Source organism: Peromyscus eremicus, chromosome 8b (genome assembly GCF_949786415.1).
Source record: "Peromyscus eremicus chromosome 8b, PerEre_H2_v1, whole genome shotgun sequence".
Lineage (NCBI taxonomy): Eukaryota > Metazoa > Chordata > Mammalia > Rodentia > Cricetidae > Peromyscus > Peromyscus eremicus.
Window position 1 is genome coordinate 5,748,812 of NC_081424.1, and position 12,199 is coordinate 5,761,010.

General features: G+C 41.0%; 1 protein-coding gene across 4 annotated transcripts in view; it reads right to left on the minus strand.

Annotated features, from left to right (window-relative positions):
* Window positions 1-2,140: 2,140 nt before the first annotated feature.
* The window catches only part of Hace1 (HECT domain and ankyrin repeat containing E3 ubiquitin protein ligase 1), a 115,504-nt gene continuing 105,445 nt past the window's right edge, over window positions 2,141-12,199 (minus strand). For all 4 annotated transcript variants that reach the window (XM_059272434.1, XM_059272432.1, XM_059272433.1 and 1 more), the window contains 2 exons: window positions 4,359-4,472; window positions 2,141-2,975 (listed from right to left, as the gene is read on the minus strand). In XM_059272434.1, the coding sequence (XP_059128417.1) occupies window positions 2,873-2,975; window positions 4,359-4,472 (217 nt within the window). In that variant the 3' untranslated portion in view covers window positions 2,141-2,872. The remainder of the gene's footprint in view (window positions 2,976-4,358; window positions 4,473-12,199) is intronic.

The window sequence follows — 12,199 nt, forward strand, 5'->3', positions numbered from 1 at the left end:
AGGACAGTCTAAGGTGGTCTCATTCCTGAAATGGGTAAAGGCTTTTTAGAAGCCATGCCTACCCACCATTGAGAGTACAAGAAAGGCAACATCTTCCCTATGTTTCTCAAGAGGGGCTTCACGGGAAACAGCTGGATGCTGCCAAGGGCTTGGTTTTTCTGACAGCCCCATCCTTTTCTCACCTACTTAGTCAGCCAGGCTCTCTCACATCCAACAGCAAGCACTCATGTACCCCCACAGCAATCCCAAACTCACCATTTCAGCCCTAAATTCCATAAGATGTTTTTACTGTAACACCATCGCACCCTGTATAGAGCAGATTGATTCAGACACTGTTCAACTGTCTATGTTGATGTTGAACGGTTCACTTTACTTTCGTCCAGTAAGCATTAGTCTTTCAGGATATTCTCCATATTAGTCCCCTGAACTGCACTCTGTCACATCTTACATATTTGCATTCACTGACTGCTAAGTGTCCTCACTTCACCTACATCAGCAAGAGTACTATTCAACTGATAACTGAGTATGTTCCCTTGTTTGATTCCTGTGATGCTGACTTGTGAATTCCACACTAAGATCAAATAAGTCACACAGATACCAATGCCTCAAAGTTTTAGTCAATCTCTCAGAATAGTGAGCTAAGAAGGAGAAATGATTAGACTACATCCAGCTTGTGATCCCACATAATTTGCAATTATAAAATCCCAATTTCATACAGACAACAGTACCCTTATTTAGGATACAAACAACAGAACCCCAGTTTAAGAGCTCACCCCTGCAGCAGAGCAGCAGGAGAGCTGTGGTCAACTGCGGGTGGCCAGATTCTTAAACTATCCTGTTGTCATTTTTTATTCTTTTTTTGGGGGCCCCACCCAGCTCCCAAATAAATCACACACAGAGGTTTATCATTACTTATGAATGCCCAGCCTTAGCTTGGCTTAGTTTCCAGCCAGTTTTCCTTAACTTATCCCGTTTACCTTTTGCCTCTGGGCTTTTCCTGTTCTCTTATTCTTACTCGGTGGCTTGCTATGTAGATGGGTGGCTCCTAGATCTCTCTCCTCCCAGATTTCTCCTTCTATATATTATCTCTGCCTGCCAGCCCCACCTATCCGTTTCCCTGCCTTGCTATTGGCCGTTCAGCTTTTTATTAGACCATCAGGTGTTTTAGACAGGCAAAGTAACACAGCTTCACAGAGTTAAACAAACGTAATATGCCAGGTGGTGGTGGCGCACACCTTTAATCCCAGCACTCGGGAGGCAGAGCCAGACAGATCTCTATGAGTTCGAGGCCAGCCTGGTCTACAGAGCAAGATCCAGGACAGACACCAAAACTACACATAGAAACTCTGTCTCGAAAAAACAAAATGCAACATAAACAAAAGTAACACACTTTAAAATAACAGTCTACAACATTATTCCACACAGTAAATGCAGAGTTGTAAGGAATGAGTACTTCTACCTCATTTCTGGTTCCAACCAGAGCATCATGTAGAAACCACACCAGAGCTGTTGGTCTATGTCCTGGTGCTGAGAACTGCTGGATTTTAGAATCACAAGTCAATTACAGTCTCAAAAGCTAGGTCTGTTATAATGTTCTTTTAACAAGGTAGTGGCCTTTTCTGTAATTAGAAAAAATAAAGTATTTGAATCTTAATTTTAGAGCTACTTGTAAGTTTAAGAAATTTCCTTTTAATGCAAAGTTATTTTCTTATATTAAAAAAATAAAAAAGACCCCAAATGATACATTTTTTTGTGTGAATTTTGGGTTTTAATTTACTACTTTCAATGTATCTCTCTCAAATATCACTGCGCAAATAACACTGGCTGCTCATGTGAGAAATTGATGCTGCCAGGTCTTTTATGTGTTCCCAGTCAGAGTTCTAGACATCAGAAACATCTGCACCATCTCATCTGTATGTGTGTTCCTACCCCCACTTCAGGTCAGGCTACTACTACTCATGCTCTAACTGGGCCAGTGTGTCTTTTCCAAAACGCCCATCCACAGATATCACTTAAACATAGCATTTTAACCATATAAGCAAACTTAAGAAAATATTTCATATTTAAATTATAATCTGCACCTTATATTACTTCTTCAAATGTGTCATCAAGCTTAGATCAAATAATGAAGAGAAATATAATAAATATATTTTAGTTTTATTTTCATTATAAATTAAGGCATAAGAAAAACTGATACCACACACTATATATACATGAAACTGAGCACAGAAAGATGCAAACAATTCATATAGTATAAGCTTTAATGTATAAATTAGATGTCACTTTATCCAGTTAGTCACACCAGTCTAAATTTAACATCATATATCAAAATACTAAAAAGCTAATTAACAACAAAAAATAAAACCCATTGCAATATAGGTATAGTGTGGGAAAAATACATATTTGTGGCTTTACACAATCTAAATTAATCCATTCTATACAATAGTTTTCCAAAATATAAATGGTACTTTACATGCAATAGAACAAACCCGCCGGATGGCCTCCTATAATATGCAGAAAATACCCTTTAAACGAGACAGGTTCACAGCAAAGGTGGAATGTAGAAAAAGATTTTGCCTTAATACAGTTTTGGATAAGATTAAAGAAACTTTAAAAAAAAGTTTCTACTTCCAATTAGCATTTTTTAAAAAGAAGTCTACTATGATTCTAATTATATATTCTAATTATAACACAAACAGAGAAAAACAAAGCAGGGAAAAGAAATATAAAGTAGAAAACCCGATCCTTTATGAATTTTAAACAGAGCTCTGACTGCGGGTTGCACTGAGGCTCCTTTTCTGTTGACAGTTCCCTAACAGACTCCTGGCACTCCGGCCTGCGCACCAGTGTCGGGTGAGTTCTCCAGACGTCATCATGCCATCGTATAACCATAGCTGCCACAATGCAGTGCCACGAGGAGTCTGTCCTTGAGGATTTCTTTACTTGGGTATTCAGGTAACTTGAGCATATTGATGCTTAAAAAAAAAAAAAAAAAGAGCCCCATTAAACAGAGAATCTCTGACATTTCTTGTTGTTTTATCTAGCAGTAAAAACACTGCTCATAATTAACATAAAACCACTCTCTCAAATTTGCATTGAAATTGGAAAGCCCTGAAGTGGTATTTAAAAAGGAAGGAGAAACTGCTGCAGAGCAGCTCCTCCCAGAATGCAAATGCACTGCATGGAAACCCATTTCCACTTACAACAAGTACCAGGGCGGTCTCCATGAAAGTGCTGATGCAACTGATACGGCATTTTAACTTCAGCCATATTCAATTAAGTTTCAGGTAGTCTGTGCCTCCCTCCCGAACTTTCCCTACTAGAAGAGGAGCAAAACTACGAAACCACTGATTCATTTGCAGGCCCAAAATCCCGAGGAGAGATGATGGGTGAAATCTTCCTCTCATTCTAGGATTACAGCAGGCCACGTGTGGCAGGCAGCCAGGTTCCCGTGGTCCTGCCACCATTGGGAGTCACTGAGACCCTAGACCTTGTTTCTACCAGGAACCACAGCCAACACACGTGGCACAGACACAGGTAAGTGAGGACCTTAGAAGATGGAGACCATTACAGAAAGCCACTAGTCAAAGTGCAGGGAACTGACTGGGCGATGTTCAGCCCCAAGTGATGCATCTACTGCACAACTCCTACGCCTAGGACTCAGGGAACATCAAGGAAGAGGGCGTACAAAGACTAAGAGACAGAGGAACCAGGAGATCTGCTGTACGACTGTGACACAGAGCTATGACAAGGAAGCAGCCTGTTACGAATCTCAACAACATGGCTGCCTAAACAAGACCAGAACAATTCCACCAACAGCTGGCATCCCAAGTAGACGGAGGACATCTCACAGGGCCCTGCCCCTAGATGAAGAGCTACAAGCAAATAACAATTGCTGAGAGGGGGAATTAGTCTTCCCCAGGGAAGCGCTCCCTGGGTGGTTTTCCAATACCAATAGTCAACCCCAGAAACATACATAAAATCAATACTGAGCAGACCCAGTAGGTTGTAGTCTTATATTTATTCATTTCTATGTGTACACAACAACATTAAAGAGGCTCCATGAATTTGGGAGGGAAGGGGGAGTATATGAGAGGAATAGGAGGAAGAGGAAGGGGGAAATTATGCATTTTATATTTGAATGAAGTAAAAAAAAAATACCTTCTCAAGGATAATGGCATAACAAAGCAACGGGCTGTAACTACTGAAGGCTTTGGTCATTTCTTTTTTTCTATTATAGTAAAATATACATAAATTTAACATTTCAACTATCAAAAAGAAAATACAACAATTACCTTTATCATTTAAAATTAATAACAACATTTCATAATTTATTTAAATAAGTTAGCTTAACTTACCATGTGCTGGACGTTGGTAAAAGATTTGGAGTATATGGAACAGCAGCAATGGTGAAGTTCTGCAAACCACTTCCACCCATAATATTGGCAAAACCACCATGCGGGACCCTGGAACTAAGAGTGTGTGTCATCAGCTGTGATCATGAAGAAAATCTTAGTCTGACAGACGCATGCTAAGTTCTGTGTTAGGGTAAGAATAACAGTCAACTCAAAACAACGACCGAATGACATGTTTTAGTCTGAAAACTCCCACCTCATTCTTAGCTGCCGCTTTACGGTCAGTTAGTAAGCATGCAAGAAGAAACCTCTCTATTCTTCCATCAGCTAAACTATACTTTTAACTGGCTACACGCTGTGTTTACGGTAATGTGCTAGCTAGTTTTGGGTCAATTTGACACAGCGAGAGTCATTTTGGAAGGACTCTCAATTGAGAATATGTCCCCACCACACTGTCCTGTAGACAAGGCTGTGACGCGTTTTCTTGATTAGTGATTAATGTGGGAGGGCCCGCTCACTGTGGGCAGTGCCACCCCTTGGCTGGCGGTACAGGGTGCTCTAAGGCGGCAGGCTAAGCAAGCAGGGCTCCTCTATGGCCTCTGCATCAGCTCCTGCCTCCAGGTTCCTGCACTGACTTCTTCACTGACAGACTCAAATGTGGACGTGTAAGCAAAATAAACCCTTTCCTCTCCAAGTTGGTTAAGGTCATGGTGATTTATCTCAACAATAGAAACCCTAAGAAAAAAGGTTTAGTTTTGTGTGCCTCCCTATTCAACTACGACTCTCAAGCACATCCTATTTTACATCCGCATCAGTGGGATTTATATCCTTGAGATTAACAAAACTGCCTGTCAACTCATAGCTGCTAAATGTTTCTGAATAAATGGATTGTTGTTGTTTGAATGTGCAATGTCCTCTATAAACTCATGTGGTTGAACACTTGGTCCCCAGCTGGCATTACTATTTGGGAGTGTTGTGGACCTTTAGGACAGTGGTTCTCAACCTGTGAGTCACAGGGTTCACCTAAGACCTTCCGAAAACAGAGATATTTACACTACGATTCCTAACAGGAGCAAAATTACAGTTATGAAGTAGCAGTGAAATCATTTTATGGTGGGGGTCACCACAACATGAGGAACTGTATTAAGTCACAGCATTAGGAAGGTTGAGAACCACCGCTTTAGGAGGTAGAGGCTTGCTGGGGAAAGTCTGTCGGTGAGGGTCAGTCTTGATGTTTTATAACCTGGCCCTGCTTCCTGCTCCTGTCCCAGTCCTCCTCCGTTTGCTGCTATGCACATCCCCCCCACCATGAGGGACGGTCTCCCTCCTGGAACTGTGGGAGAAAATAAACCCTTTCTCCTTACATGTTGTCATCCAGTGATTTCCTTCTTTGTGAAAAATACCCAGGCACAAAGCATTTGGCATTCATCTTTCCAGATACGGAGAAGAGCGAACATACAATGTGTGTCGTTCGTGTGTGTGCTCACCCTGTGCATGCATGTGTAGATACACAGATGTGACTTCAGGCATCTCCTCTATTCTTTCCACCTTATTTTCTGAGACAGTCTCCCACTGAACCTGAAGCTCACCACTTCCGCTGCACTGGTTGCCTCTGCCCACTGCTGCCAGGCTTATGTGCACACGCCACCACATCCAGCTTTTACATGGGTTCTGAGGATCCAAACTCAGGTACTCACACTTGTATAGGAAGCAGTTTACCACAAACCATCTTCCTTGCCCTCAAATATTATTTTTTAACTGTTGTGTAAAAAATTTAAGACCACAGAAGGCCAAAATTTAAGGCATAATACACCAACTAAAGTTTTTAATCCTGGGTACACAGCTATACAAAGTATAATTACAACTTTTCAAGTTCTATGCATTTTAAAATAAATTATTTCAAATTACTCTATGTATGTGTCGTGTTTAAACAAATTAATCTTGGAGCTGGGGGTGTAGCCAATGGAAATGTACTTGCTCAGAAGACACAAGACCGAGTGAGAGCTATAGCATGACAAAAAATAATGGAAAAAATGACTCAATTACAATGGCAGCTGCTACAGTACCTCTAGAGGAAATTAGAATAGGATACACATTTAACGTATAAATATTAAATGTGTACTTTTCCACATCTTTTAATTGTTATCATACAAAGTCACTGGGCTTCATTACAGCATTTTCATACACATCTCATTATATTTTGTTCTTACTCACCCTCCTCATAGTCCTTTTCCCCAATACCCCCTCCTCCTTGCTGGTCCCCTTCATTTCCCCAACAGCCCTGCCTCCCACTTCCATGTTACATGTAAATTTTACTGCCTTCTCTTGCTTTCCTTCTCCTCTCCTTGCAGACCTCTTCTCCTCCCATAGTACTCTTTAATTTCATGGCCAACATACATACATGTTTATACATAATTTAAATCTAGATTCTGCATATGACAGAAGTCATGTGATAATTTCTTTTTGTCACTGATTCATTTTCTTTCTTTGTAGCTGAATAAAATTTCATTTTACACACACAAAATTTTTTAAAATTATTTTTAATAGACATCTAGGGTGAGCCAAATGTGACCATACTTAAAAGGTTTTCTGATACACAAATCACAGCATACAGGTGGCTGTGCATGCTACTTGAGTCCTTGCTGTTCAGGAGCATAAGACATAAGGCAAAAGAAACTTAAGCTCAAGATCAGCCTGGTCCTCATAGCACCAATATAATTCAGCACAATTTGAAAAAATGTTGATTGGAAACACAGTTTGATTTTAAATTTATCATGGAAGTATAGTCATAAGAATGTTATGACAGACATATAGATAAATAAATAAAACAACCCAGAAATATGCCCCTTCAAACATCGTCTAGTCATTTTTGACAAGAATGCCAAGAACATGCAATAGGCATGCAGGAGACCCTTGTTTAAGCCTCAGTACTGAACATAACCAGGCATAGTGGCTGAAATCCCAGTTCTCTGGATGTGAAGACAAGAATCAGGAAGTTCAAGGTCATCCTTACCTACACAGTGAATTCAAAGGCAGCCTGGTTTCCAAGAGAACCTGTCTCAATGCCCACTCTCATTCTCAAAAAAAAAAAAAAAAAAAAAAATTCAATGGGGAAAGCCTCATTCAACAAGATGTGTTGGAACAGCTAGATTATTTGCTATAATAATTTTAATTGAAGTTGGACTATTACTCATACCTCATAGAAAGATTAGCTAAAGACAGATCAAAGACTTAAACATCCTTATAATTAGAACTATAAAAACATGAGAAGAAAATACAGAGGAACATCTGCTGAGAATAAGAACAGGTAAGGACTGATACCCAGAATCCCTAAAGAATGCCTAACAACAAAACCCAGGCTGCTTAACATTATCAAGGGGCTGGACTAGGTCCTCCAGAGATATATGGCTAGTTCAGCACATGAAAGAAGTTCAGCATCATTAATCTTCAGGGAAATGGGAATCCAAGCTACAAAAGAACATCAGTTCATGCTCAGTAAGATGATCGTTTACATTTTAAACAAAGTACTAGTAAAAATGTGGAGACCTCTCAGGTGACATCACTTCAATCCCTGTAAGAAACAGTTTGACAATTCCTCAAAATTATAAACAGAACCAGAGCTGGGGATGGAGCTCGCTTGGTAAGGTGCTTGTTAAAAGCATGAGTAAAGCTCTGAGCTAGATCTTAGAACCACATAAAACTAGGCATGCAGTGCATGCCTACATTCCCAGCACTCAGGAAGTAGAGACAGGAAGATCAAGTAGAGACTTCAAGATCACTACCCTCGGATACACCGTCTCAGAAAGGGAGGCAAGGCTACAATATGATTCAGCAGTTCCATTTTTAAGCTTATATTCAAAAGAACTATAGACAAAGACTCAAAGAAATATTTCTATATCCATGTTCACAGACACAATTTTTACCAAGGCTAAAATGTAGAGGCAATACTGGCATCCACAGATAAATGCAGTGTTTAATAGGTAAAGTTTCAGTTGAAGACCCACCCCCCACAAAAAAAATTTAAAAATGGGGTACAATCATGAAATTTGCAGGCAAATGGATGGAACTAGAAAATGCCATCCTGAGTGAGGTAATGCAGACTCAGAAAGATAAACACAGTATGTACTCACGTAAGTGGATACTAGATGTGAAGCAAAGGATAACCAGACTACAATCCACAGCTCCAGAGAAGCTAGGAAACAAGGAGAACCCTAAGAGGGACACGTGGATCACCTTGGGAAGGGGAAATAGAGGAGATCTCCATGAGTGTACTGGGGACAAGAGGGGTAATAGAGGGTAAGGGATGGGGATGAGAATATAAGGGAACAGGATGGTTGAGCTGGAACAGAGATGGAGTAGGAGAGCAATGAAAGAGATATTTTGACAAAGGGAGACATTATGGGGTAAGTGAGAAACCTGGTGATAGGGAAATTCCCAGGAATCCACAAGGATGACCCCAGCTTAGACTACTAGCAATAGTGGAGAGGGTGCCTGAACTGGCCTACCCCAGTATTCAGATTGGTGAATACCTAACTGTCATCATAGAGCCTTCATCCAGTAACTGATGGAAGCGGATGCAGAGCATCACAGCCAAGTACTAGGCTGAGCTCTGGGAGTTCAGTCGAAGAGAGGAAAGAGGGATTATATGAGCAAGGGAGGTCAAGATCACGATGAGGAAATCTACAGAGACAACTGAACCAAGCTCATAGGAACTCACGAACTTTAGGCGGACAGTTGTGGAACCTGCATGGTCCTGCCTCAACTGAATGTAACAGGCTCTGCTGACTCCCCATGGGAGGCCTTACCCTTCTGGAGGAGGGGTGAGAGCTGGGGAGAGGGAGGCTGAGGGAAAGTGGAAGGAGGGATGAGAGGAGGATCTGTGGTTGGTATGTAAAATGAATAAAAAAAATTCTTAAAAAAATAAAAATAAAAGTGGGGTATAGATGTAAACAGAATTTTCAAAAGAAGAAACACAAATTGCTGAGTTACACTGAAAGAAATATTCAAAACTCTTAGTCATCAGGGAAATGCAAATCAAAACTACTTTTAGATTTCATGTTAGAATGGCCAAGATGAATAAAACAAATGGCAGGTCATACTGTTAAGGATGTGGGTAAGGGGAGCTCTCATCTGCTGTCTGTGGTAGTGCACACTTGTACACCCTCTATGGTGATCAGTGTGGTGGTTCCTCAGGAAGCTGGAAACAAATCTACCTCCAGATCTAACTTGACCATTCTCAGGCATATGTCCAAAGGACTCTGCATCCTATTACACAGACACCTGCACAACCATGTTCACTGTTGCTCTATTCATAACAGCCAGAACCTGGAAAACAACCTGGGTGTTCATCAAAGGATGAACGAATAAAGAAAATGTGGTACATTTATACAATGGACTATTGCTCAACTGTTAAAAAAATGAAATTTGCAGATAAACAGATGTGTATCAGGCTTTCTTTTGGGCCACCAACCAGTTCCCAAATCATGACACAGACTTACTAGTTATGAATGCTCAGTCTTATCTTATGACTGTCCCACTAGCTCTTATAGCTTAAATTAACCTGATTTTTTTCATTTATGTTTTGCCTCAGGGCTTTTTACCTTTTTTTCATTCTATATGTCCTACTCCATGCCTGGCTGGCCCTGGGCATCTCTCTCATTCTCCCCTTCTCTTGTTCTCTCTTGAGCCTAGATTCCTCCTCCTATTTATTCTCTCTGTCTGCCAGCCCTGACTATCCCTGTACTGCTTAGCTATTGGCTGTTCAGTTTTTTATTAGACCAATCAGCTGCCTTAGGCAGGCAAGGTAAAACAGCAGCACACCTTTACGTAATTAAATAAATGCGGCATAAACAAATGTAACAAACCTTTACACAGTTAAAGTAATATCCCACAATATGGATGGGGCTAGAAAATACCATCCTGAGTGATGTAATAGACCCAAAAAGACAAATAAGGTATGTATTTGCTTATATGTTGATGTTAGCTGTTGAGTCTTCCTCAATAAGCAGGCTCCAATCCATATAACCACAGAAGTTAGATGTAGAGCAGTGGTTCTCAACCTTTGGGTTGCGACCCCTTTGGAGTCCAAATGACCCTTTTGCAGGGGTCACCTAAGACCATCAGAAAATACAGATATTTACATTATGGTTCATAACAGTAGCAAATTTAGTTATAAAGTAGCAATGAAAACAATGTTATGGTGGGGAGGGGTCACCACAACATGAAGAACTGCATTAAATGGTCACAGCATGAAGAAGGTTAAGAATCACTGGTATAGAGTAAGGGACTGTGGAGGCGTGAATCTCCCTAGTAATGGGAAAAAGAATAGACAGCTATGGATGGATGGGGTAGGAGATCAAATGGAATGATCAAATGGGGAGGGGGAAGAAGGGAGGATACGAGGAGAGAAAAGTAAAACTAAGGGCTATTTGAAGGGTCATATGGAAATGTAATACAGTGGAACTTAAAGTATACTCATATGTGAAAGAAATCTAAATGGGATTACCAAATAACACGGAGACTAAGCCCCTACTAGACAGCTCTCACCACCAAATGAAATCTCCATTTCCACATCTAATCAGGCTGTTGGCCAAAGGGTCCCATGGGAACACTCAAACAACCCAGGCTATTGCCAAGGCATACTGGCTGCTCTCCAGAAACTGACGGTAAGGGGACACCAACCCAACAGCTTGACCACGGACAAGCTGAGCCGGTGCCTACCTAAAGCCTTCATCCCTACTGACTAGTATTTATGGTATTGAAAGGGACTCTGCACACTACCAGAGGAGAAGGGTAGACACTAACCATGCTACAACCTCTGGATCTGTAACCTGCCTGCACAATACACTGGGGCAATGGCGGCACAAACGTTGTGAGTACCGAGTCACTGACTGGACTTAAGGTCCAGTCCCTAGGATAGAACCCATGGCCAACACTGCTCAGGGCACCAATAACCTCAAACCAAGAGGTCATGCACCTAGAAGAAACCCAACCACTACAGTTCTGCCAAAGGAACATAGTAGTTCAATGACTCCTAACAACATTCTGCTAGATTCATAGATCAGTGTCTTACTCAGCCACCATCAGATAAGCTTCCATCTGCAGTAGATGGGAACAAATACAGAGACCCATAATGGGACAATGTGCAGAGAGTGAGAGACCTTGGAACATTCAGTCCTAACCATCAACTCCCTCCGTTTAGGGTTTAGGGAACTGCAGAAGAGGAGGCACAAAGACTGTAAGAGTCAGTGAGAATGAAGAACACCAAGGAAACAAGGTCTTCTAGACATAACATTCTAGACACATAGGAACTCAGAGACTGATGTCACATGCACAAGGCCTGCACAGGTCTATGCCAGATGGGGTCCCAGTGCTGCAGGAGTAAGTAGACACAATCCCCATCCCAAACCCAGAAGCTATTTTCAATTGACAACCACATGCAAAGGGAAAATTAGTTTTCTCTAATGGAGTCTCACTGGGTATACAAACCACACTGAAGGGTATATCCCATGGCCAATTCAATAATATTTTATACATTCTTTGTCTTATATTATCAGGTCTTTTTAACCTGTAAGGTTATATATCATGGTTTCCAGTTCTGTTTCTATGGATTGTCTGTGTGTGGGATTGTCTGTTTCTTGTGCTTTTCTATGGATCTTTTCCCCGTTTGTTCTGTCCTGCTTCAGGTCTGGTGTTCTTTTTTCCTTTAGAAGCCTCTGTTTTCTAACAGAGGAACTAAAGCGTGTGGATTTGGAGAGGGGAAAGACCTGGGAAGAGTTTGGGGAGGGAGACCATAATCAGAATACATTGTCTGAAAAAATCTATTTTCAACTTAAAAAAAGATA